Source organism: Mycteria americana, chromosome 5 (assembly GCF_035582795.1).
Source record: "Mycteria americana isolate JAX WOST 10 ecotype Jacksonville Zoo and Gardens chromosome 5, USCA_MyAme_1.0, whole genome shotgun sequence".
Classification (NCBI taxonomy): Eukaryota; Metazoa; Chordata; class Aves; order Ciconiiformes; family Ciconiidae; genus Mycteria; species Mycteria americana.
In genome coordinates, this window is record NC_134369.1 from 30344012 (window position 1) to 30369938 (window position 25927).

Below are 25927 nucleotides of genomic sequence, written 5' to 3' on the forward strand. Positions count from 1 at the left end.
GGAGCTTGGCACCAGCAGCTTCTCCAGCATCAGGGTCTGGCCATACTTCTGTGACCTGATCCCTTCCCAGGCCCTTCTTGAGAGAGGATCAAAATGCCTCTGGGAGTGACGGATCAGTCCCATTCCTTCCCCCTCCGTCCCTTCTGCTTTGGAGAGGAGATGGCAGATTGATCTGAGGAACCTACTCATTGAGCAGAGGCATGGAGTTGCGCCGCTTGGTCTTCTGCACCATGTTGGCTTGGTTGCGCAGGGAGATGTGGATGCAGGAAGCTGCCAGCTTGCAGGGCTCTCCATCTACCTGCATGGGGATGGCCTTGGACGTGGTGAGAACCACCTGCCGGCACTGGCACAGCCGCTCCCCGTGGCCACCGACCTGCAAGGCAGCCTGTGAAAGGGTCCAGAGTGAGAGCAGAGCATGGACTGAGGGTTGGATGGGGGGAGCACCCATTGTCAGCCAGATGCCACAAGTAAACCAAGTTCTGGAAGGGATCCACAGAGACCAGGACATGACAGCACCTTGCCTATATCTCAGAGAGCAGACACTGTCACACAGGCCAGCACTACAGCTCCTCAGAAGGGAAGCTGGGGGGCTGGCCAATGCCTGGTCAATGGGACCAGTCACTCCCCTCATTGCTAGCTACAACTGGCAACAGCACCAACTCACCAGGGATGTCATAGTGAAGCCAATAACTTCAATGCAGCCGTCATCATGGCGCTGCGGCTCGAAGTCGTGGTGCTCCCCGGGGTTGCCCCAGGGCATGGTGCCTGCGCAGTACCTGTGAAGGGATGGCAAGTGATGCATGGACATGTCCCCCCAAAGCTGGGCAGGGATCTGTGGCATGGGGGTGAGGAACCCAGCAGAAGAGGTCAGGTCCTGGGGCTGCTCACCTGGGGATGTTCAGGAAGACCAGGCACTGGGGCTTCAGGTCCTGGATCTTGGAGGTCAGGTCTATCCCATCACACTGAAGACAACATAGGGGCATTCAGGCTGCTGCTTGGCCCACCCTACCCACCTGGGAGGAAGTGACCTCCCCCTCTGCTCCCCATGGTGACTGTCCTCCAAGCCAGGGGAAGCCAATGTCCCCAGGAACATATCCTCTCCTCAGTCCTGAGATACCCAGTGCGCCAAAGGGCCGCTCCTCACCCCTCAGCAGCTCAAGCCCCTCCCTGACCCAGAGCACCCCTGCATACTCACAACCAACTTGACGTGCTTCGCTAAGTCTTTGGAGCTCCCCGTGAGGAAGTCGGAGAAGGCCGTCTGCCAAGACAAGAGACAGCGTTAGCACCCACAAGTGCACCTTCAGTGCAGCCAGGAAGCCTGCCACCGACCTTCAGACCTCAGCTGCTGAGAGCAGCAAATCACTTCCTTGTCCATTGGCAGAAGCCCTCTCTTCTCCCCTCCCAGAACAACTTGATCCATTCCTCTGGCCATTTTGCCTACCAAAAACCTCAGAGCACCTTTAGTAACACCCCGCAGTATTCCCTTGCCAGCCCAGTCCCAGCTTTAGGGAAGAGCTGGCAAGGTGGGTCTCCTCTTGTGAGAGATTCGAGTCACAAGACACAAATTCAGTCTCAAGCTGCAATTAAGTACCATAAAACAGAGCTGATGTGACTTTTTTCATCTAGAGATACCAGGAGAGACAGTATGGCCTCTGTTACACAGATCCTAGGGTCCCCTTTGGGTTTAACTGTACAGAGAGGAGGGGAGACACAAACAGGAGAGATATGAGATGGTACAGAGCAGCACTTGGCCTTTAATACTGCTCAAATACTGGTCATCCAGCCACATGGATAGGGAGGTATATTGAGGATGGGGGCATGGATGGACAAAGAGAACACTGAGACACAAAGCTCTGGAGGTGAGATACAGGAGGGTGGCATAATTAGCCAGGGAGCTGTAACTGGCCCAAGGTATAAAATAAAAGACCGAAGGAGTGCGGGGACTTTATGCAAAGGCTTCCAATTCCTCTGCAGGGGGGACAGCCTGCCTCCCCACAGCTCCGGGGAGGTCCTGCCCGGGTGACGGTCTGTGAGCCAGAGAACAAGAACAATAGTGGCAGGAGATCAAGACAGCAACTGTACCGCAGGCCAGAGAGCAAGCTGTACCGCCAGCAGCGCTAGCAGCCAAAGAGGAGCTGTGACTCTCAGGGCTGCAGACTTTCTCCAGCACCTCTCCAGCTTCGGGGGGGGCTCAGCTTGGGTGCACGTGAAGGCCTGTTTAACTTGGATGAGTGAGTTGAGGGTGCGGACATGAGCCGGGGCCGTGCCTGTGCTCCAGCTGACGCTAAGGCTGCTATGAAGGCATGTCCAGATATGCTCCACGCACTCACCCCAGCGTAGAACATTTTATTCCGAAAGCGGCTGTTGAACTTCTCTGGGTTAGCCTCTAGGGAAAGGAGAAAAAAGTCCAGGTCATTGGCCTGCACATGGAAATACTTCACTTGCCAGCTCTCCCCAGACACGGCTCTCCAGCCAGCCTTGGCCAGGAGGCAGCCCCCAGCTCTCTTCCTGTGCAGGCACCCCTCTTCCCCCTCTGCAGCCTCCACTTGCTCCTCAGGTTTCACCTCCAGCCCTGTCCCTGGAGCAATCCTCTTGTTCGCTTTCCTGAGGAGTGTTTTATGAGCCCACCACTGGGGCACCCCATCATCACAGACCCTGCCCCAGCCCTGCCACCCCCCCGTACCTCGGGATTCGTGGAACTCCAGTGTCACGCGCGCATCAAAGCCAAGGCTGAAATAGTTATTAAAGACATCCAAGGGGAGCTGAAATGGAAAGGAGGAACAAAGATGAGGCTGCCAGCGTGTGGCCACAGCAAAGACGAGGTCACAGAGCCATGCACCGTGCTCATGAGGCTGAGGGAGCGGAGGCTTGCCTTCCCCCCAGGAAAATACAGAGGTCACCAGCCTGAGATGATGGATCCCGGCTCCTAGGGCCAAGGGACATGGCCCAAGGGGACACATTCTGCTCTCCAAGATACCTGCAATCACTCATGTTTCTGCTAAAGAAACAGTCTCAGAGGGGACTGGGCTTATACCTTTGCAAGCTATGGTTAAAAACCTCTGGTGAACATTTAGTTCCGAACATTTAGCCTCGCCATGAGTGCTACGGGTCAGAGCCATGAGGAGAGGAGTGGAATTGGAGCAGGGAAATGCCAGCCCAACACCATAGCCCCAGGCGCTAGGGCTGCCTGAGCCAGTGGGAGAAGGAGAATGCAGACCCCCAGTGCAGGGAACATGGAGAGGAGGTGTCCCACCTTGTCAGCGGCTGCCTCATCCTTTTCCTCAGGGTTTGCGTCAGGGTTTGGCTCCACGTGGAGGTTCCAGCGATCAAGCTGCACAATGTTCCCATCTTCCACGTGCGACAGGATCTTGGAGAGAGGCTCATCTGTGTAACCCTGGTGAAGGGCAGGACTTGGTGAGTCTCCTACCTGCCTCCCACAGAGGTGTCATCTTCTTTGGGAAGACATCCCAGAGCAAAGGATGCGGAAAAGATCAATTCTACTTGAATGTTCAACAAAGTGGGACTTCAAATTTAAAAACAATAAAACTTCCTTCTAAAAATCTCCCAGTTGGAAATAATGATTGTTTTTGTTAATGTCCTAATATATTATAACCTAGTTCAGAATAATTCAAATGTCAGAAGAACAGTAACATCCAAACTGCACTTAGTTGTTCGTCTGTAGTTAGGGAAAGTCAAAACAGCCAGCCAGCGCAAATCCCCACCCGTGTGTCTGGAACTGGAGTTGAAGCGCTCAGCCCCCTTCTGTCAGCAGTGAGCTCTTCTGCCTGTCACTTACCCCACCCCAGTTCAGCGTCCTGGCCAAGTCGTTCCCTGTCCCCAAAGGTAGGATGGCCACAGGAGGAGGTGGGTTGAGGCGCAACTGGTCCAGAATGGAGAGTATCCAGCCCACCTGCTCGAGCAAGAGAGCGCAAAGAAACAGTTGGTTATTTCAGGGACCGCAGCACTAGCGATGGCAGAGGACCAGAGATGGGGTCCCCTTAGCCACCACTGAAGCTATTCAGAGTCTTTAATGCTCCAAACAGCTGCTGTGGGAGATACCAGTAACCCCAGTGAGGACACTGGTCCCCCAAAATGGCAACAAATCCAGACAAGACATGCCACAGACTAGCACTCCCTGGAGCAGCGCACAAGGGGATCCACAGTATCCAGTGCCACCAACTGGACCATGGGCACAGTGCACACATTTTGCCCCATTCTGGATTACAGCGAGGAGGGCTGCTGCTGGCACTGGAAAGGCCTGGGGTGAAGGGTACTGCAGGCACGAACGGGCCAGAGGACTCACCGTGCCATCTCCCCCACATGCCAGGATCCGGAGGTTGTGGACCTTGCGGTACAGCTCCAGCCTGCAGGGAACAGAGAGGGTAAGGAGGGGAGGGAAGAGGCACTGAAGGTGTTACGCAGCGGCTGCAGGGGTCTCTGCCCTCGCAGATCCCATAGCATTCACAAAGCCATGTGCATGTCTCCCTCCCCATCACCACAGCAGTTCACAGCAGCAGGCAAAGCCACAGTAACTTTGGCTTCACCAGCTCTTGCAGAGGAAGAGCGGGGTGTCCACAGTCCACGTACACGTAGATAAGCTGAAATGCAGCAAGCAGACAAGACCCATGCGACATTAAGAGAACATAATGAACTAGATTTGGGAATGTCACCCTAAAACTGCTTCCCACACAAAGAGACCCCTTAAGGCTAGGTCTCTTTGCCACTAGCCTTAAGATTACACCAGCCCTCCAGCAGGAAACACTGCAAGGCCAGGACTGGCCGCAAGGTATCCTAGAGAGGCCTCTCAAAGCATGAACTCGTTGGAGGTGTCTTTGGCACAAGGGAGGTATGGAGCATCAGGTCTCCACTAGCTGCAGGAAGAGCTCTAGGGAGGAATCTCTGGGGCAAGGATGGGGGAGAGGAGGGTGCTGCCCCCATCAGTACTCACGCCTCCTTGGGTCCACCCTGGCTGAGGTCGAAAACTTGCCGTGGGTTGAGATACCACATGAAGGATTGGATGATCTTGGCTCCCTGTGAGTACAAGAAAGACTTCAGCACGGAACAGGGAGTTCCCAGTGGACAGAGGGAAGAAGGCACGTGGTCTCGAGGACAGGCCGAGACAATGGCGTTCTGGGGGGGACTCAGGCAAAGCCTGGCCTAGGTGGGAATTGCTGGGCAGCAAACTGGCATTGCAGAGGTTGCCTTGCCTCTTCTGCAGCTGGGACATTACCAAAACTATGCTGAGTCCTCAGCAGCCAAAAGCAACGCCCCCATAGAGCTGTCTTCGCAGGGACACGTAGGACAAGGCCATACCTGATTCCCACCGCTCTTGGGGTTCACAAACACCAGCAACGGCTTCATGAGAGGAGCTGGCATGGGCTTGATGACAAAGGGTTTCCACCTCCCTTCCTGCAAGAGACACCGCAGGTCCTTCAACAAACCTGGGGAAACGCAAACTCCCACCTCCAGCTGAGCCCTAACATCACACATGGTCAGGACTGGGAGGAAGAGAACATCCCAGCCACCCCGTAAGCCTTATAGCTGGGATTTGCCCTGCCAGCAGGCACCCTCCCCGCACTTCACCCTCCTTAACCTCAGCACAGACCCCACAAAACCCCCTTGTTTCCCAGTCCCGCTCCTCACTGGCCAGTCCCTCCGCCCTTCCAAGACAAGGTCATTCCCTGTTCCTGCATCTCTTACCTCGGCCCCCTTTTTGCTGGATTTCCGCTTGAACGACGTCCTCTTCTTCTTCTTACTAGATTTCAGTGGATTCTAGAGAGAAAAGAAACAAACCCAAAAACTCAGTGAGGAGCTGCTGGGCAAGCAGGAGTTCTGAAAGAGCCACAAGAGCTGAGGTGAGTTACCTGGGGCCGTCGGACCCGCAGAATCCAGGTGGGAGGAACGACGACAGCAGCGTGAGCCCCCAGCGAGCAGGGCTCTTCGATGTGTTGCAGCATGAAACATGACACTTTGCTGTGATACTGGGGAAGGAGAAGAGAAGAGACAGAGAGAAAACTCAGCTGCTCAGTTTGCTGGGGACAACCACCTTCTCCTCCTCCCAGCTCCCCTATGCCAGTGCAGAGAGAGCTGGAGGAAACCATGCAGGAATTTTGTAATGGGAAGGCAATGAGGAGAAAGTTTCTCATAGGAGCTTCCAGCTATCATAGCAACTCCCAGCCTCTCCCAGTAAGAGGAGCTGTAAGGGCAGACTGCAGAGAAGCAGCTTGGGGGGTCCCAGCAGAAAGCAGAGGTCATTAGATGCAGAGCAGGCTGGTAAGATGTTCGATGGGGGCTTTGCTCACCGCTTGCTTGCACCAGGAACAGCTGATGGCTACAATCTCTTTACTGTGGAAGGCAAACTTCTGCTGGAAACCCTGTAAAGGGAAGGATAAGAGGCTTAGGGAATTCCCTCGCAGCTTTCTACCATCCAACAGGACTTTCCCACCGCCAAGAGAGACATTAACAAAGAGAGTTGTCTCCAGAGCAGCTCTCTAAATCCCTGTCAGATAGCCCAACCACCACTACAGCAACAGGGAGGCCACTGCACTCTGCAGGGGTGTCCCTATTGCCCAAGGAAAGCACATCAGGAAGACAGTCCCCTCCAGGATTGATTGGGCCCAGGGGGAGAACAGCTCTGTGTGGGAAGCACTTATGTAGTGCTTCACTGTGCAAAACAGGGCATGCATCTTGGTGTTGCTGTAGGCTGCTGCCACCGAACAGGAATGGTGGGATGTCCCTGGTCCCCAGCCCTGTTCTTGTCTCTGGTTTGACCTTAGCTTTCCTTCAGGCTGAGAAAAAAAAAACAAGGTGCGCTCTTACCTTGCCACACTGCCGGCATTTCCCTTCCTGCCGCCTCCGGTGTACCCAGTGATGCCGGACAACTATGGGCTAAAGGGAAAAGAAAAAAAGAGAAAGAAAAAAAAAAAAAAAAAGGAGTGAAAGGCCCAGCATATGAGGGAACGCAGGAACAGGCAGGAGGAACAGACCCAGGCCAGCCAGGATCTCTGCTCTTGCAGCAAACCCACTACTCACATGCACCAGCTCCAACCCTCTGGGAGAAGGCAAAGCCAAAGAATCAGGGGGCAAGAGGCCAAATTAAGGTGCTCAGAGAAGAGGGAATTAAAACCAGAAAAACTAGGAAGGAAGCGAGGAAAACTGAAGACTGAGAATCACACAAAGCAAACCCAATGGAGAGTGGGGAAGCAGTAGTGTGGAGCATTACTTTGGTCATAAATCACATCTCTATCTCCTAACGTCTCTGACCAGATGCCTCCAGCGCCAGGTGAAAAATATGCCAGTGGAAGGAGTGAAAATCCCCAGAGAGACACAGTTTGCACCCACAGCAAGAAGATGGCAGTGCTCGCAGCTAAGCGGCGAACTGCCTAGTTCCACGTTCCCTGAGGAGAGGAGCAGCCCCAAAGCCCTCCGCACCCACTTCACCCTGCTGTTTGCCCCGGGGGAAGTCCTGCCAGCCTGCCTCAGCCCCTGCCCGCAGGAAGGGGAGCAAGGCTGCTCACAGGCACCTTCTCTCTGTCTGCAGGCTCACGGTGGGTGAGAGCTGGGACTTGCAGGAGCAATTGTGGAGGCAGAGAAACGTGGCAGTGGGATCTCTGAGCGTTGCGGAGGGACAGAAGCTTTGCGCTGAAGTACCACATTTCCTATATCCCTCCTTCCTCTTCTAGCCCTGGATTGGGAATGGCACTGCGGGAAGGGCAGCAAAGAGGGAAGAGGGAGTGCAAGCTCACAGCCTGTGAGGTAGGACCCAACACCCTGCGCTTGACAGCTTTTGGAATCATGATGATGATAGAGGCAGAACCTGGCAGGAGATCTGGGTCAGCTCCGGTGTCGTCTGCTCTGAGTGCAGCACACGGGAACGGATGAAGAGTCCTGTTGACTTTAGTGGATGTTAATCCAGTGGCAGCAAAAGGGCGACTATGCCCTGAGCTCAGCTCTGGGTCCCACCAGGCACATGTAGGGAAAGGGCTGACCCTGAAGGGGATCCCTGGCAGCACAAAGGCCAGAAGAGAACCTTTCTAGGGAAACAGGAGAGAAGAGCCCTTGGAGGAACTGAGGAGTATTAGAAAGACAGGATGGAGAAGCAGGGTTTGTGAGTAAAAGGAGGAAAACCAGGAAAGGGGAGGGAGAGAAAATTTGGAGATGTTTGAGAGGAGGAAAACAGAGACAGAAGAGTGAGTGGAGGCAGAGAGTTGTCAGCAGAGCTCAAAAAGTAAGTGAAGGACAAATAAGGGAGCTGGGCTAAGAGTGACATGGGAAGGAGGCACGGCAGGAGAAGCAAATGAAGAAAGGAAGGTTTAAAGTGATGTTGAAAGCTTCACCTTAGCAGGTGACACTGGCATTTCTGAGCAGGCAGCCCTGTGTTTGAGTACCTTTCCCCTACTGCGTCTGCTGTGCCAGCACAAACACGGAGTGGGGGCAGCAGCTGTGTTACCAAAATGGCCCATGACTGAGCCATCCACACCCACTCCAGAGCACTGCATGGGCTACGCGGGCTCCACGGGCTGGAGGGTGAAGCATGAAGGCTGACAAGTGCTTCCACCAGTGCAGCTCAGCAGGCAGGTCCCAGGCCACTGCTTATGCCCAGGACATTAAAACATGGGCTAAAGGGGTCCGACAGCACCACTGTGGGCATCTTCCACTGTTACATGGAGTACCTGTGGCACCCAGGTCAGGGCTGTGCAATAAAGCAAGAAGCGAGCCTGTGCTGCTCCCTTCCAAATTGTGGGAGACTTGGGGAACTGCTGTTTGCCACAGCCTTCTCTATTTGCTTGGGGACCAGCACAAGGGGGGGAAGAAACTCTCCCAGGAAACACTTTGTTTGCAGGTTCCCCCCATACAGGTGCAGGAGCTTTAGAACATGCAGACCAGCAGATGCTCTGCATTTGCTGCCTGTGAGCTCCTCACTCCTCACACCCAGTCTACGCTGCTGCCTTGCAAAGAAACATCCCTTTTACTGCACCATCCCCTTGGAGCCAGGAGGCAGCATGATGCCTGCACTCTGATGGGCAACAGGCTGGCAGCATCTGATGCTTTTGCCACCAAACTGGGAAGGCGAGGAGGGGTCAGACATGGGCAGTGTGCCAGGCACATCTCTTACCTCCCGTACGTTCCGGGATCCTGACTCCCTGAAGGAAGGTTTGCAGCGGAAATTTATCTGTGGATTGAACACACATGAGAGGAATCAGTAAAACCATCATACCCAAAGGAAACCTACTGGAGTTTATTTTACTACAGCAGGCCCAGAGCCTCTGGAGATGTTCAATGCTTGCCGCAAAACCCCTCACATATCTCTGTTACTGAACAAAATGGGGCCTGGGGTCCCAATCACGTCACTAGATGCTCCTTTTGGTATGGTCTCCTCAGAAGACCCCTCTTTGCAATGACACATTGCAGTTCCCCAATCTTCTTGTCTTTCACTACCCAAGAGGAAGGGCTGCCCAGGAAAAGGCTATTACAGCTTTGCGAGCCACAGAGAGGGCCTAACAGGCTCTACTCACTTTCTCCAGCTGTTCAATGCAGGGTGTATGCACTACGATCTTGCAGGCTGCACACTTACGCCTGGAGAGAGGTTTTTGCTGGAGGATGAGAAAAGAGGAGGAAGAACATGCATGTGAATAGCAGTGTTCAGAGGCCTGCAAGCTCAGCCTCCCATTACACCTCCTTCATATATTTCACAGGATGCAGAACAAGTCCTATAGGAAAGTTATATACACCTAGACTCCTTGCAAGTAAAGGGATCTAAGCATGCGCCTAGAGCAGATGCTCTTGAGCCTGTCACAGAGCAGGGCGGTGCTCTCCTGCTGCTTAATCAGTCCTTAGCCTCTTCTGACAGAGCCTGAGAGCACTGTGGAAGCTGGTCTGGGAGGCACTTGCAGGGCTCCCACGGTAAACCCTGTGGGCTAGCACAGGATGGCATCAGTGCTCCATGTCCGTACCACAAGCAGGAACGAGTCTGCAAGCTGGGAGGGAGAACTGCAGCAACCCTGTAAGATCAGTGCGGCCTGCAGGGTCAGGAGGCAGCAGGCTTGGGTCTCCAGCACTCATTTTTCTCCTCTACTGAAAGGTCTTTCCAGGGAAGCTGGATTCGGATTCTCCCTCTAAGGGTGTGAGATCCCAACAGCCTCTCCCTGGAATACCATCATATCACCTCTGAGTGAGCAGCAACCCCGCGTCAGGTTCCTATTGCAAACTCAGCACCAGTAGAAACTGGGGACGCAGCCCTCCAGCATGCAGAGGTAGGAGGGACACATTCCCCCCCGGCAGCCCCCGCGCTTGCCCTGGCAGCGGCAGCAGGGTCTTCGCGGTGTCCCTGCCAGCTGGCAGCACAGCCTGCATCTGTGGCCCTTGCTGGGGAGGCGGGTGACCCCAGTGACTCACCAGCAGCTTCGCCATACAGTTCTGTTCCCCAACGTAGCAGAAGTCCCCAGAGACATTGGTCTCAAACCAGATGTGCTCCCCATAGACCGCAGTCTCCTGAAAGGCACAAGACAACGTGTTTCTCTGAAAGCACCCCCATATGGGCATCCAAGCCCCTAAAATGCTTTATGTGAGGGACAAGATACTGGGACAAGGCTGGGGGGTTGGAGCTAGGTGTAGGCTGGGAGACAAGATGCACAGAACAATGAGGGCCAACGTCTGGACAGAGGAAACATCATAAAGCTGCCATCATGGCCCACCTGTTGGAAATGAGAGGGCCCTGGGAAACCAGCTCCAAGACCCACAGCCCAGTTGCAGTGTCCTGCACATGGGGGCTGCTTCCATCACCCCTTGAGAGGAGACATTGGGGCAAATTCAACACAGGGGACTCTCCTGAAACAGCTTCTGTTCTACAATCCGAGGATCTGCCAGGCTTTGCCTGCGAAGGAGCAGGGGCTTGCTCTTGCTGCTTGGCCCCAGCCACCAGAAGACCTCGGCTGCCAGGAGCAGAAGAGCTGGCAGTGGAGTAGCTATGCCATCCTCCCAGGAACCACCTGTGCCTGCACAGCCTCTCCTCACAGCATCAAGGGGTGCTGCCAGCAGCACAGATGCTGGCACCAGCTGGTGGCAACGGTGGAGGCCATAAATGTGTCAAAGCTCAAGTCACCTGGGAAGCCTCAGCCTGGGAAGAGCCTGCTGCTTCTTGGCCAGGAGCCCATCCCATGCAATGCCCAGCAAAACGCGCTACAACTTACGCTCCAGTCCACAGTGCTGCGTATCTGCCTCTCCGAGTCGCTCCTCGGGGCTAGCGCAGGGTTTGGCTGGGCTACCATGTGCTGGAGGCTGGACTTGGCAATAGCTTTCCTGGAAGACATGGGAGGGCTGGCTATTAGATCAGGGGAGGAGGAATGCAAGGCACAGCCTGATTCTGGGGTGGGTGGTGAGGCTGAAGCAGAAAAACACCCTCAGGACCAAGCATCTGGAAATGAGGTGAATCCCCAGCACTGCTGGCCAAGGAGTCTTACTCCTGCGAGGCAGCCCTGTGGAACAAAGAGGTGCTGGCAAATTGCTGACAGCTCAGCTAAAGACACCCTGCACCCAGCAAAAGGCACGGCCTAGGCCTGCTGGGTCAAAGCCCTTGGGGATGACAGGTCCATTGCAAAACAGCCTGGGACGCTCCACCAAGCTGCGGTGGCAGGGCTGCCTTTGCAGGGACGACCCAGAGCCCCTGCCCCACAGAGGTTCCCTGCGGCTCTCCCATATCAAGGCACATCAGAGCCTGGGGCATTTTCTGGGACCAGCACAACCGGCTGGAAAAAAGAGCAGCTGTTTGGGGCTGGCGAGCTTCTCCCAGATGTGCCAGAGTGGAGGAAAGGAGCGGCAGAGCCGGCCAGCTGGAGAAAGCGTGCATCTCCAGCCCACAGCCAGGCCTGCCTCCTCCCTCTGGCTCCAGGCTGGCAGAAGGGGATGCCTGCAAGCTCCAGGGGCTGCGCCGAGAGCACCAGAGGCAGCACCGGCCTGAGCGGGAGATGCTCAGGGGACGTGAGCAGCACTGCAAGACACTGATGGCAGCCAGGGCCAACGGTGCCAGGCCCCTTCCCTCCTTCCCCGCCAAGCCTAGGTCTGCACCCAGCCTCCCCTCCCCGGGACATCACCCGCTCGCATGCCGCCGCCATACATACAGCAGCCGGGGGCTCCAGCCGTCCGGGGCGGCGTGGCAGGTGGGCTCTGGTCCCAAGCACTCGGGGAGGGCGGCAGAAGGGCGCCCGGCTCTGGCCACCCCCATGCAGTGCTGGGCCAGCAGCCGCAGGTGGCCGGAGGCGAGCAGCCCGGGCCCGAGGGCATCGCTGGAGCGGCGGCGCTGGCTGAGGCGGCGGTAGCGGCCCGGCAAGCCGTGGGCAGCCCGGCCGTACATGAACTCGGTGGGCAGGCGGTGGGAGGAGGTGCGCCACAGGCAGCGGGGGCCCCGCGACAGCAGCCTGGCCTGGAGCGGCCGCAGCCGGGGCAGCATGGCCAGCCACCTCTCCTCAGCCCACCGCTCGCGCCGGCCCCGCTCAGCTCCCGCCACCGCACCGCCGCCGCCATCCTCCAGAGACTCGGATCCGGAGCTGTCAGCCCTGTCCCGCTCCTCTCCGGTGGGGACAAGGCTGGTCAGGAGGATGGAGGGACCCACCAGGTGGGCGTCGATGGCTCGTGTCCGGCCCCCGCGCTTCGTCTGCACGGCGAACCTGGGGCTGAGGCAGGGCGGCGTGGTGCTGGAGCGGCGGCGGGGGCCGGCGCGCCGGGGCAGGCTCAGGCAGGAGAGGGCCGGCAGCGGGGTGCCCGAGCCGCGGCGGCGCTGGGCCAGTGAGGTGGAGGGCAGCCCCACCTGGGAGCGTCGCCTGGCCTTGCCCGTGGGCACGGCCACCGCGCTGGCGCGCCGCGGGCCCTTCCTCCCAAAGTGCCGCCTAAAAAAGGTTTCCATCGCGCCCGGACAGCGGCTGTTAACACAGAGACCAGGAATTAAATAGGCTCCCCTGTGAGTCCCTGGGCCGGGCTGCGGGGTCAGGGCAGGGGCATGGGGGGACAGCAGGGGTCAGAGGGCAGGAGGGGGGGCCATGGCGATGCCACCCGGGGTGCGCGGCAGGGCTGGGACCCGCTCGCTGGGTAGATGCACTGCTGGGGCTCCCGCTCCCCACAGCTCCTCCTCTCCTTGGGTTTCACAGCTCAGCTCCGGGTGCTGCAACAGCAGGCCAGGTGTCACTGCCTGGGACCCTCTGCGCCCCGCGCTCACCGCTGTGGGATCAGCGTAGCCCCTGCGTCCCAAAGTGCCGATCAGCCCTGGCGACTGCCCCCACCACTCTCCTTTCTGCCCTTGGCGCCGGCCTGCCTGGTTTCCCTGCGGGAACCACACTGCCTAAGCACCAGCCCTGCCGAATTTGCAGCAAATCGAAACTAAACCCTTGCAGATCCTGAAGAAATGAAACAACCAGGCAAGTAAAAGCAGGGCAGGCAGATTTGGTAGAAGCTGGCTGGGAGAGCTGGAGTAGAGCAGAGAAGGGCTACGGAAATCATCCCGTCTGTCCTGCTCAAACTTCCCTCTCCTGGTGGAAAGAGCTTTACGGGGGCTCTCGAGCTTTCCCTGCCCAGCCCTCAAAGCTTGACAGGCTGCCCGGATGTTGCAGCAATCCGTGGAAAGCCCCATGCCACAGGTGGAAGGTGCCGCAGTGGTTTCAGCGCTGGTGGCTCGGCATGCGAAGGCTGGAGTGGAGAAGGCTCAATCTGGTGAGCACCAGCGCTCCCCTCCTCCAGAGCTAGTGCTTTGCTTCCCAACCTCCAACCGCCACCTCTCTTCAGCCGCTAAATAGAGAGGATTTAATCAAGGGCAACTCAAAAAAACCCACCCAGACCCACAGTTTGGTAGAAGCACACTTCTGGCTTTTCAATTGCTCCCAAGGCAGGGGACTCTGGATCATGGCAGCCTGTAGGCACACACAAGCCACCACCATCACTCAGCAATCTCCATGCTGTACAAGGCAGCACCTCTACCCATCACAAGGGTATGGCCGCACCACTCACCGCTCCACTAAGGCTGGCACCTGCTGCACTCACTTCTACCTTCCTCCCTTCTCATGCTCTTTTATGCACTCACTTGCAGGTCAGCAATATCAGAGGACCTTCAGGAGAATACCCTGGCCCAAACCTCCACTGCCCTGAGGTCCATGCAAACAGGCAAATTTGTCAGAAGCTTCCCTTTTTGTTTGGGATATGCATGTACAATGGGACATACGTGTTACTTTCTGGACTGCAAACTGAAGGTTTTGCTTAGTGCTTGTACCACAAGCAACCCATTGGGCTGTACCTCTATTTCTTTTAGATGAGTACAAAGCTGAGTTTATATTTTTAGAGAAGGCCAGGCTTGGTTTGGTCTCCTCCAGCCTGGTAGGCAAGGAAGCCAGCTCTTTAGTTTCTACAGTCTCATTGCCATGCCTGTACTCAGTAACGTAGCATAAGGAGGGAAGGAAGGACAGCAATGCCCTCCAGAGAGCAGCATGAGGGCAGCTAAAGCCTGGTTGAACTGAAAGCAAAAACTAAGTGCCACCTCCTCAGAGGGATTTCTCAAGTCTCACCACAGCGAGCAAGGCAGGTATTTGGTCACCAGCAGGTTAACTGTCACACCACCGAGGCCTGTGCAGCTTTGCAGAGGGCAAAAGCACGTTTTGCTGATCACCCTGCTTCCAGCCTGTCCCCAACACTGCAGTGCTCCATTCCTGTTCCTTCTCCCCATCATCTGCAGGACGATGCACAGTAAATTGCATCATTACCAATAGGTGTTAAAAATTGTCTGAACAAATAAAACGTGTTAAAAACCCCAAGACAGAACACTGCCTGGGTGTGGCATGCTGCAGCAGACCCTTTTTGGCCAGCTTTAGCTGCTGGGGGAGACGTACTGTCCAACTACATCCCAAATGAGCTGAATGGATGCTCCCTCCTGCCCCAGATATTCCACTAGCATGAAGCTGCTGTACTCCTTGCTGAGCTGCTGCTGTGGGCAGGAAGATCTCTCAACACAGCTTCCTTCCTTTTTGCACCACGGTCTTGTGAAGAAATCTGCTAGAACAACCTTGGCTTGACATTTATGTTTGGGTACTAGCTGATTACGGCCCTTTTTATCTTCAGGGCTGTCTGCAAGCGGCACATGGACTCACACTCTGGCCACCAGTGGGGAAGGTTATTACCAGGCAACCATCTGACAGCCCACAACAGCAGCACGTGGCAGCTCAGATTAGATGGTGAAGATAACCCCATCTCTCGCAACTTACTTCCAATCTGAGCTCCAAATTGTGTATTGCAGGTGTTGAGAGCTGCTGCTGGTGGAGCAAACAGACTGACTGTCGGGGGTGCCCAGGGTTGATGTGCACCAGCAGAGGTGCATGCAGAGCAGCCAGGGAACACCACACTGGGCGGAAAGGAGCCCAAGAGGAGCTAAGCCCTGGAAGCCCCTGGCCTAACACCAGCACATCTCTGGGATCTCCACTGTTTGTTGCCAAGACAAGACAAAGAAGAGCTGGCACCTGTGGCTGCTCTGCAGACAGCATTGCTCAGCTCAGTTAGGTAAGGAGGCTGGATGGAGGAAGCCTGGCATTTGCATGGTGGGGGGGAAAGGAAGTACCGCTGCATGCACTAGGATATCAACTCTACTTACAAGCAGCATTGCACTATCATTTCAATCTCCTTCTGTGAATGAGGAAGGAGCCAGCAGCTCTGGTCTGCTCATGATCTGCAGTCAGAGGACTTGGGAGTTGGTTTTTTTTTCCTAACCAGACTCCTCAGAGCTCCTCAGTCTCCTATGCTCCCTGCCTGGCACTGGTGGGCAGAGATGCTGCTGAAGCAGGAACATGTCCCGGAGCGTAGGCAGGCAGCAGTGCTGCCCTTGAGAGCTGGGGGAGGAGAGGGCTGCTGCAGGAAGCTCCCTGGGCACTCAGAGTCTAAGGACAGAGCTAACCTTGGTGGCAGGATCTAAATGCCCTTGGAAAGTCAAGCAGGGATTGAAGAGGAAAAACTTGCATCTTGTAACTTCAGTGGGCACAGAGCTTCTGGATCGGCTGATATGGAGACCCTGCTCTCCAGACAGCCAGCAGCCATCCCTCCTGTGATGGTGGCAGCTCCAAAACCAGACGGGCTGACTCCTAGGGCTAAACATGCAGTGTCCCTCAAGGCATAGGCTCTGCCCACATCAGAGAGAGCTTCTTGATATTCAGCTCTGTTATTCTGCTTTCCTCCACTAGCCTCAAGCCAACTCCCATGTACCACACTGAGCAGGCCCTCTGTGCCCTTAGACATGTAGAGGGATGCTGTGCTGCACACTTGTTTGGCCTTTCCTCCACGTTATTATTCCCTCTGTCCCTCCAGTAGCCTCGCCTCTTCTTGCCAGCCCCCAGAAGCAAGAAAGATCCCAGGTTACCTTCATACAGTGCCAAACCTGGCACCCCTCTCCTGGCACCAAGGGTGGCAAGAGGACCTTACTGCAGGACACCACCGGCAGCACAACACACAAGCCTTAAGCCCTAGAGAAGTCTGGACTTGAAAAACACCATCAGCTCCTCCCGACCTTTCAGCAAACCTCCAGTGAGTTAACTGGAAAGCATTTTTTCCAACCACGGGGCTACAGCAAGGGAAATGAGTCCGAGAGTTTCGCCCTGCTCCATGATGAGCGCCTGTCCTGACGGCAGCTGGCTGTGTCCTGGCTTGCTGCAGGTGCTGGGGAGCTGCTGTGGCACTGGAGCAGGCAGCATGCAAGCAGGAGCCCGTTTCAGTTTACAGGCTGTCTTCCCCTGGCAAGGACACTCGACTCGCACAGCTCAACCACAGGCAAAGTGTAAGTGTTATTAATAGCCACCCCTGCGTGACACCAAGATCTCCTGGGCTTCTGCCTCCATGTCTCCTCCCTGCCAGGACACCGGAGGGACTGAGGGACAAGAGCCCGGGAGCCCATCCAGGGAGCTGCTACTCATCCCTGCCCCACCGACATACCACCGCTTGCCTTCAGCCTCGGTTTCCATCACAAGCTCGCACCCCCGCCCCCCTTTCAGTGCTCTGATACTCAGTCTTCGCACGTACACTGCCGTCCCCTCACCACCCCTGCTGAAATCCCGTCCCTGCTCTCCCGTCCTGCTCCCAGGCATCAGTCACCAACCTCTCCTCTCCCTCAGGCTCCATGGCCAGTACTCTCTGAGGTGCCACGAAGGGCAACCAGCACGGAGGAGGTCTGCTGAGGAAGGTGCTCCGTGCCAGATGGGGAAGGGAGCACACTGGTCAAGGTGTGGTGCAGCCCTCGGGCCTTTGGTTGCAGTGAGGTGAGCAGTGATCAGCAAGTTCCCAAACTCTGTGCAGTTTGCTTCTACCCAGAATTTCCATTCCAGCTGTAATCTCTCCTACATCACGCAAATAAAACAGAGTCAGGAGCTCCCCATGCTGGGGACACACTACACCCTCCAACATGAGCAAGGAGATGCAGCTCCCCCCCAGCACAGGAGTAAGGAGGCTCTGTCCAAACCACGAGCCTTCCAAAGCATCACAAGGGGTGAGCTATGGGCCGTGCTCACCTTCTATTTTAGGATTCATTCATTTGATCTAATGCAACAAGTGCCACCACCTACACGGGCCATAGCACCTTGTTCCCAGGCTCCTGAGCTGCAAGAGCATGGCATTCCCAGGGCAAACCGCGGCCAAGGACATCCTCAGTTGTACCATCACCCTCATATACCGTGGAGATTACTGCCACAACCTTAAGGTTGCTCCTCCAGGCTGCAGAAGGCAGCTTCTGGCTCTTGTAGGACACTCAGAGGAGAACAGTGAGCCCTGGAGTTCATCCAGAGGACGTCAGACCTCCCTCCTAGTGAGAAAGCAAGGCAAGGGCTTAGAAACCAGCTGGCGGTCACATGCATGCAGCTGCAGAGGACCTCCTCCCAGCCCTGAGGTCTCTGCACATGCAGCCACAGCATCCCTCTCTGCAGGGACTCTGCAGGGAGCTGCACAGAGCCCCCTGCCAGGGCTACCGGGCATGGACAGCAAGAGCAAGGCACCCCTGGCAACATCTAAGGGCTTTGCTAACTTGCTCAGAAGCCTGTCAGTGCTACTGGGCACTTTGGTTGACCAACCTGGAGCCCCACGACTACACTGCCTCACAAGGGATGGGCAGCAACGTCAGTTTGGCCTCTTTGTACCCATCTTGCACGTGGCCGAGCAACAGCACAACTTGCAGCCTCCTGCTCCCACACATACACACCTCTGCTCCACGTGCCAGTGCTGTCAGTGCTGTGCCATAGCACCTCTGCCAGTGCTATGGACCCGATGCAAATACCCTGACACAGCCCAGACACGAAAGGGTAATGGGATACCTGCACAGGATGGCCAGAAGCAAAACTCGCCCACTGGCTTTATTTCAGGGGACAGGAATTTCACGGCACACCCCAACTGGCAGCGATGGCTCAGCATCACCAGTTCAGCATCACTTCTGACTGGGGGTGCCCAAGGCGGATCACCACGCAGTCCACACCAGGGATGAGACACGGCCACTACCTTTAACGCCATGCCACTTCCTGGTTATTCACACCCCATCGGGAGCTGGGGATGCCACACGGAGGAGATGCAGCCTGTAAGCCGCCTTCTTTGAACAAGCAAGGCAGGGTAACGGATGCAGGGACAGGGACCAGCAGCTCCTTGCAGGGGGTTGTAGGCAAGGCAAAGAAACGAAACACCACGACTTTGCAGCTTGTCATGGGAAGCTTCTCTAAGGGGCAAAGCCAGGTGGAAGGAACTGCCCAGGTCCATGCAGCGACCTGAGTGTGGTCCCCACCGCCTGGCTGAGTCTCGATCAAGGCAAGGCGAAAGGGATCAACCATCCCACCCTCCTGCCTGGCCCTTCACAAGAAAACGCTGTCCAGTTCAGCTTCCTGGGAAGAGCAGGGGCAGTGAGCAGAAGGGCCTGAGACTTTTTTACAGTTCCTAGCATAACCCCACATCCTTCTGGTGGCAGCTCCATCCCGCCTCTCCCCAGGCTTTGCACGATGCCCTGGTGCCACCTCTCCTTCACCACCTTCTCAGGGCAAACCTGAGATGTGCTTTAAGGCACACCTCCCAGACTAGCTCAGACCCTCCGCTTACGCTTCATAAAGTCAAGAGTTTGCCAGCCCTAAGGCTCAGAGTAATGTTCCCATTACGACAATGTGATTTCCTTCCCAAAATCCATGGAAGACAGTGTTTTGTCTTAATTTAAACCAAAGCCGTCTCCTTGGAGGCTCCTGGGCTGACTCTGGGCATTCATATCCCTTGACAACTTTCCACCATCATAACATTATGAAGTTTATTTGCCACTACAGTAAATAATCTGCCTCCTGGTTATCAAGAAACCTGACAGTCCTGATTTAAACAATCTGTTGCTGCATTTGGCTGGGGAGCCAAACAGCAAGACTGATGGCCTTAGCAGTGAATTAAGCCGGGATGAAATGCAGAAGGTGAACCACCACCATCAGCGTGCCATGGCCGAGGCAGAGCAGGGGTCGTGCAAGAGGCCGGCCATGCAGTTTCTATTTTGGTCGCCTCAGCAGCTGGCGACACAGGCTGGGAAGGACTTTGAGAGTTTCTTCTCTCTCTCTGAGCTGCCTTTGCAGAGCAACATGCACAAAGCAAAGCAGTGGGGGGCCTGGCAGGGCACCGCGGTGGTTTGGGTGCCCAGCCCGTGGTTTCTTTAGCAGATTCCCACTGTCCTCCCCAGGGCTGGTCCCCTCCTTTGGTACGCATGGCTCCGTGCCTCCCATACAGGAGGGCCGTGAGGGACATGCTATTTAAAGGGAGGCCAGTCCCACAGCCCAGCTGTCTGATCCAAACTCCCTGAGCAGCCCCAGAGTTTTCTCCCAGCACTTGGGGATGACATCCCGGGCAGAGCAACATGCATCGTCTGCCCCGGGCAGCAGCCCCAGGGAGGAGGCAGTGAACCCAGCGTAAAGATAAAGCTGCAGCGTAGCAGAGGCAGATCACAGGCAGAGATTCCCAGGGCTGGGAAGTCTTTGGACCTCCCAGAGGCGTGCAAAGACCTTTGCACCTCCCAAAGCAAAGCCAAGAGAGCCTCAGGTGCTCAGCTTCGGGCACTGATAACAGAGAGATGGAAGCCGCATGCCTCCCTCCAGCCTACGGCAGGGATCTGGAAGGGCATCCCTCCGCTCCCGCCAGGAACACGGTGCCTCTCTGCCACCAGGGGAGATGCCAGGAGCCCACAAGTCTGCCCTGCTTCCCTAAACTATCCCAGGGCAAAACAGCTGGGGTCCAAGCGGTCCCGGTGAGGCACAGGCTGGCTCCCCACACCGCTGTCCTATGCCACATGCAGATTTCCTGCTGCCAGCCCCATGCCACACAGCAGACTGGGCGGCTGGAAACCCACTTCTGGCAGGGAAACCCCTGCCCTCCTTCCAAAGGGGAAACAACAGCCAGGTGCCACCGAATGCCACGGTGGCTGCATTTTGGGGAGCCCCCGCCTCAGCCCCAAGGGCTGCTCACAGCCCCATGGGCTTGCTCCAGCCTCCGGCAGCAAATACTGCTCAGCAGGAGCAGGGTTGAGGGTCTTGGGGATGACTCTGGGGTCTGCTCCCCCCTGCCTTTCCCCAGCAGGATGGGACCCGGTACCTGCTCAGACCATACCCACGAACTGAGGGCTGGCTCCCCCGGCCCCCTCCCATCCCCCACCCGGCACAAACAAAAGCAGCAAAACATGGGGGACAAGGAGGAAGAGGAGGAGGAGGAGAGAAGGGGTGAGTGTGGGGAAAAGCCCCCGTGACCTGATCTGGAGCGGCGCGGGGTCCCTGCAGGTGCCGAGCGGGTGGCGGTGGCTGCGCAGCAGCGGCAGGCCAGCCCTCCCCGACCAAGTCCTAGTTTGGAGAGCGAGCACTCGGCTTTTCCCTCCGCCTCCTCCCCACGCTGCAAACCCTGACAGCACTCGTTAAAATAACCAACTGCACTTCCTCTCCGAGCAGCCCCGAAGCCAGCTCGCCCCCGGCCGGAGGCGCATGCACCAGAGGGGGCCCAGAAAGACAGGGGTGTCCCCCCCCGGCACCCAGCCACCCCCCCGCACCCAACTAAAACTAGGGAATGCCACTGCTTCCCTCGGAGCAGCAAGAGGAGGATAAGGGGAGGAACCCACTGATGAGGCGATTCTCTCCCACCTCCTTGGGACCTCGATAAAGATAAAGGGGCTTGCATGGCTGATCAGAGCTGAGCCACCTGCCATGGAGAGCCTGTGCTCATGCACAGGAGGTAACTTGCTCCCAAGTTAAGGCCAGTGTTTGGTCCAGGTGGGCTCCTCAGCCATCTTGGAAGCTTTTTACCTCCCGAGCTTTTTACCTTGTTGCTGCAAACCCCCCGTGGGACCTCTCGCAGCCAGGCTGGGGGCTTCCCCATCACGCTTCACCACTACCCCGGGTCCCCCAGCTGCCTCCAGGGAGTTGCTCCCAGCCAAATGCAACCCAGCTCCCTTTCGGGAGCATGAAACCCCTCTCCGCTTTGGCCTTTGCAGAGAGGGTGGTCACGCCGAAGGCCAGCTCGCTCCACGATGCCCACAAGGGGTGAGTCACCGGCTCTTGTTATTTTGGTCATTTACCCAGTGATGGGAGCCGATAGCCACACACGTGGCTGTAGTGAGTCAGCACGAGTGGCCGCAGCTGGGACCTCATCCTTTCACACCCTGCCTCCTCCTGCCTGCCCCTTCCCCTTGCCCTACATGTCACGGCTAAAATTAGACGGGAAGCTCTTTTCCTCTATGTGTAGGAACGTGCGTGCGTTTGGACTGTGCCCAGCGTCCTCAGGGCCCAAAGGAAGACTACAGTAAAATGATTGTAACAAAATGTCAGGGGAGGCTGCTGGCAGCGCAGAGAAGGCAAAGGCAGCCAGCTGCCTTCCCCCATAGGTATCTTGAAAGCAGTTCACAGGAAACCATTAACCAGAGGGGAGCCAGGCCCGAAGGCTGAGCTATCGCCACCGCTGCTGCCTCTGTCATGGCAGAAGGAGCGAGTGGCCTTTGCAAAGCGGCGGGAGCTGGAGGTGGGCAAGGACATGTGAGCAAATCTCTCCACCACCAAAGCTGCTGCGGGGATTGCGTTCAGCCCTTTTCTCACAGCACCAGTGGGGAAGGGGAGCTGGAGAGGCCCAGGCAGGGAGGAGGAGATGTTCACCCCTGCTCAGCTCTCTCTCCCCTCAAACCCAGCAGCTGCTGAAGGATGGAGGGCTCTGCCCCTTTCCCTACACAGGGTACATGTCCTTCGGACTTCCCTTCCCGGTGCCAGGAAAGGGCCAGCTGCCACTAGCAGCTGAGTACGTCCCAGCGTCCCCGCAGACCCGGGGCAGCAGTGGTACCAACTGTGAGCACAGGAGGAGAAGGGCTGAGGAGGAAAGGCTGCGGAAGGGCCCCCAGAACAGTCCCCAGTCCACCACTGTTAAGACCCACTTAGCAGGACTGGCAGGACGTTTTCCTGGTGTATTTAACAGAGAGGAAATTAAAACCAAGCTATAACTAGCTGCCCATCCAGAGCAAAAAAGCCCGGTAAGAGACGTGTGCGGTTCCTCCCCAGCCCCTCCTCCAGCCAAGGGAGCTTCTCTCCAGCTGCCCCGTGCCCACCCTGCTCTCCCCATCCCCTGTGGTCTAGGCACAGCAGAGACCCGCGCTGCCACCGCCTGCTGCTCCTCACCCCTGCCACAGTCCCACCTCCCTCCTGGGCTGCCAGGACCCAGACTTGCAAACGGAAACAGCCCGGAGGGATACCCAGGGCGGATTCTAGCTGGCCCCTCAATCCCTTTCAAGCCAAGCAGACCAGCAAGAGACCAGGTCACTGGTTCTCCAAGTCCCTTTCCCTGGAGGCAGCGGGAGCAGGAAGCCCAAGAGCCCTCTCCTCAAGCCAGCCAGGCAAACCTTCTTGCTGCCGTTCTCCTCCTTCCCCCCGTGACTTACTAAGCCCTCACCCTGCAAACATGCAGACAGGCGAATGGGCGGTGAGGGAGACCTTCGGCTCCCCGTGCTGCTGTCACAGGTTTCAGTCTGCTGCGTTCAAACAGAAACCACTGCTCCGAGCCGAGAGGCTCCCAGCCCCGCGCAGCCCTAAGCATGGCTTTCCAAGCGAGGAGACCGTGGTCCCACGCACCTGAAACCACACCGCAAGTGGCAGCCCCCGCAGGTGTCTGCAAGAGGGGGGACTGCTCGGCAACCCCGAGAAACCTGGTCCCCAGTGATCTACCCCCCCGCAAAGCCTGAGGCTAAGACAGGAAAGACACCTCCTATTTCTGAGTCCCAAGCCTTCATCATGACCCTGTGACTAAGCAAAGTACATGCCGACTTGCCACCCAAAAGGCATTTGTTGGTTTTACTGTGACCCTGCTACTGATATCAAGTCTAATCTTTGGTTTCACTTTTTCGCCTCGTGGCAGCGAGCTACCAAGTCTTTTTCTCCCCCACCTCATGTCAAAATTGAAGTAACTCATTTTAGCAATGTTAAATCTATCACTTCTTGGTTTTGCTAAATGTCAGCTTGTCCCTCTGCTACAAATGGGAGGGCAGGAGGAGAAGTTGATTTTTTTTCTCCTCCACTCTTTTTGTTCTAAATGCCCTCAGCATACCTGCTCTTCCGTGCTTCCTTTTCTTCTCTCATCCTAACATCCCCACGTCTGCCAGCCTCTGCAGTCTCACCGACGGGCTCTTTTCTCCCACCATCCTTTGGAGAGGAGATGCCAGGGGAAGAGGCGCAGCCGGTGCAGAGAGCAGACCACTCTCCCCCTTCCTGGCGCGGGCTAACACTTCACCGCAGACCGGTAGCGCAGGGCTGCCTCACTCTGCTCTCCGAGTTTCTCTGCTCCCACTCCCACAGGGTGACTCCGGAGACCACGAAAGCCAGGGGAGCGGTTGCCAGGCGGGTGCCGTTGCACGGCTCCCAGTGCTACCAGGACACACAAGCCCGTGCAGCGGTGAGCTGGCTAACAGCTGCCTCGGCTGGAGGTTTGCCTCTGAGCATCAGCCAGCCTGCAGCAGGGGCTGACGAGTTTAAGCCAGCAAGCTCACCGGCCACTTCATCCACGGCAGCACAAAAAAAGCTCCACGCAGGTGCTTTGCAAAGCCCTCCCTTGCAGAAGCGAGGAAAGCAAAACCAGGAGCGAGGAGACAAGGCCATCAACCCTGCAGAGGGGACATGCCACAACACCCAGCTGAAGCAAGCCCCAGGGAAAGGGCCAGAGCTGCACTGAAGAGCTCCGAAGAGCGACCGTGCCCTCTGGTGTTCAACCCACGGCACTTTGGGCCTCTCTCCAAACCCCATCCACCTCCCCTCTGCAGAGCACTAACCAGCCACGCCGCCTCTCGCCCCTAACACCTCCAACCGTGGGACTCCCAAACAGCACTGGGACATGAGACTTTTGTGTCTACAAGATCAAGCAAGCTGGAGACCGAGCGGGAAACTCAGAAAGGACCAGGACACCGTGCAGATGGGGCGATGCCCAGAGAAACTGTCTAGCAGAAGCCAGGAAGCAGCAGTCCTCGGTGGGGATCTTCCACCACGGCACTTCTGCGCGGCACTCACACAAACGCAGCCAAATCCTGACCAGGCTGATGTGCTGCTCCACAAAGAACATGGCGCAGGGAGCTTGGGAACGGGGCCTGGGACTTGTCCCTACCTCCACATCTCCTCAGAAGCACTCGTTGAGCCCCCAACACCATGGCTAGCCTAGGTATTGGCTCCCACACAGCAACTATGTCCCAGCAATCGTGACCGGCTCCCAGGCCCTGGTTTCCCACCATGTCAGGCAGCCCTACTGAACTTCAGGCTGCTTCAGCCATTTGGCTAAACCACCCTCTCAGCGTTGTCATCTTATGTCTTCAAAGCACTCAGCATGCACAGGGTCTCGGTGCTGTGGCCCTCATGCCCAGAATGGGTAGGACACAGAGGAGGAAGACCTCAACTGACCTTCACCCCAAACACCAGCAAAACAGGGGCTGCCATGTTAGCCGAGGAAAGTCCGGCAGCGAGCTGCCCTCTAGAACAAGGTTAGTGACACAGGCAGCAGGCAGGCAGCCTGGCTTTCGGCGGCCTTGGTTAGTGCAGACACAAGAGGGTGACGTGGGGCGAGAAGTGGGTGGGAGGGAGGAGAGCTCTTGAGCAGAAATGTTGCGGCAGCTGCTGGGACTGCACAGCCTGCGCAAGCCAATAAAAATACCACGTACTTATACACCGCTGGCCGGTGCTTTATCCTCCTGGATCCCCATCGGCCGGGCTGGCTGCCCTGGAGACAAGGGAAGACACCTTTGTGGGGCAGGTGGAGTCTAGGGACACAAAGAGAGTGGTCAGCAAGCCCTCCCCGTAAACATGCCTGGCTGCCCGGCACACGACACTGTCCTCCCCCTCCAGGGCTTTGCTGCCCCGGTGCCATCCCTCCACCCCGCACACTCTCCCCACGGCCTCGGCGTTTGCAGGCCCCAGGAGCCCCAATGGTACCCGTGCCACCGCCCCTGCTGTCAGCCATGGAGGTCAATGCAGGCAACATGCCCATGGAATTGAGGTCAGCAAGGCTGTTTCTCCCTTCGGAGCCATCAGCAAACATCAAGCACCACACTCTGGCTTCTGGGATACTAACCCAGCCCAGTCCAGAGTCACGTCCAGCCTGACCCAGCTGGCTGCCAGAGCCTAAGGGTGCCCAGGCCCTGCACCTCCATGGCGTGCACAGCTCAGGGACCTGGGCCGGGTTGGCACAGAGAGGGAGCCCTGCTTCCCTCCCTCCTCCCCTGCGCCGGCCCAGCCCCTGGCAGCCTTCACCTCAACCACTGGGTCCATGCATGGATTTGAATTTCAAATAAATCATGAAGGCACTCGCCAAGCCTTGCATGGAGAAGCACTGTTAGGGCAGGGCAGGGCAGGGCAGCTCGCCTGCTCCCATCCCTCTGGCCCCTGCGCACGGGCACCGAGCCCTGGGAGCCCCAACCCACTGC

At 56.9% G+C, this 25927-nt stretch overlaps 1 protein-coding gene across 3 annotated transcripts in view; it reads right to left on the minus strand.

Annotated features, from left to right (window-relative positions):
- Nucleotides 1-25927, minus strand: part of DGKZ (diacylglycerol kinase zeta) — a 45467-nt gene that overhangs the window by 12380 nt on the left and 7160 nt on the right. The window contains exons 2-21 of one of the 3 annotated variants that reach the window (XM_075502691.1): nt 25166-25264; nt 11190-11298; nt 10396-10491; nt 9516-9593; nt 9116-9172; nt 6820-6888; nt 6303-6374; nt 5865-5981; nt 5701-5772; nt 5314-5409; nt 4949-5031; nt 4304-4364; nt 3797-3910; nt 3254-3394; nt 2684-2762; nt 2331-2386; nt 1196-1258; nt 889-962; nt 665-776; nt 186-385 (exon numbers count right to left, since the gene is read on the minus strand). In XM_075502691.1, the coding sequence (XP_075358806.1) occupies nt 186-385; nt 665-776; nt 889-962; nt 1196-1258; nt 2331-2386; nt 2684-2762; nt 3254-3394; nt 3797-3910; nt 4304-4364; nt 4949-5031; nt 5314-5409; nt 5701-5772; nt 5865-5981; nt 6303-6374; nt 6820-6888; nt 9116-9172; nt 9516-9593; nt 10396-10491; nt 11190-11298; nt 25166-25264 (1848 nt within the window). Of the gene's footprint in view, nt 1-185; nt 386-664; nt 777-888; nt 963-1195; nt 1259-2330; nt 2387-2683; nt 2763-3253; nt 3395-3796; nt 3911-4303; nt 4365-4948; nt 5032-5313; nt 5410-5700; nt 5773-5864; nt 5982-6302; nt 6375-6819; nt 6889-9115; nt 9173-9515; nt 9594-10395; nt 10492-11189; nt 11299-12116; nt 12937-25165; nt 25265-25927 lie in introns of those variants that run through there. The other 2 variants (XM_075502690.1, XM_075502692.1) reach the window with 2 other exon arrangements.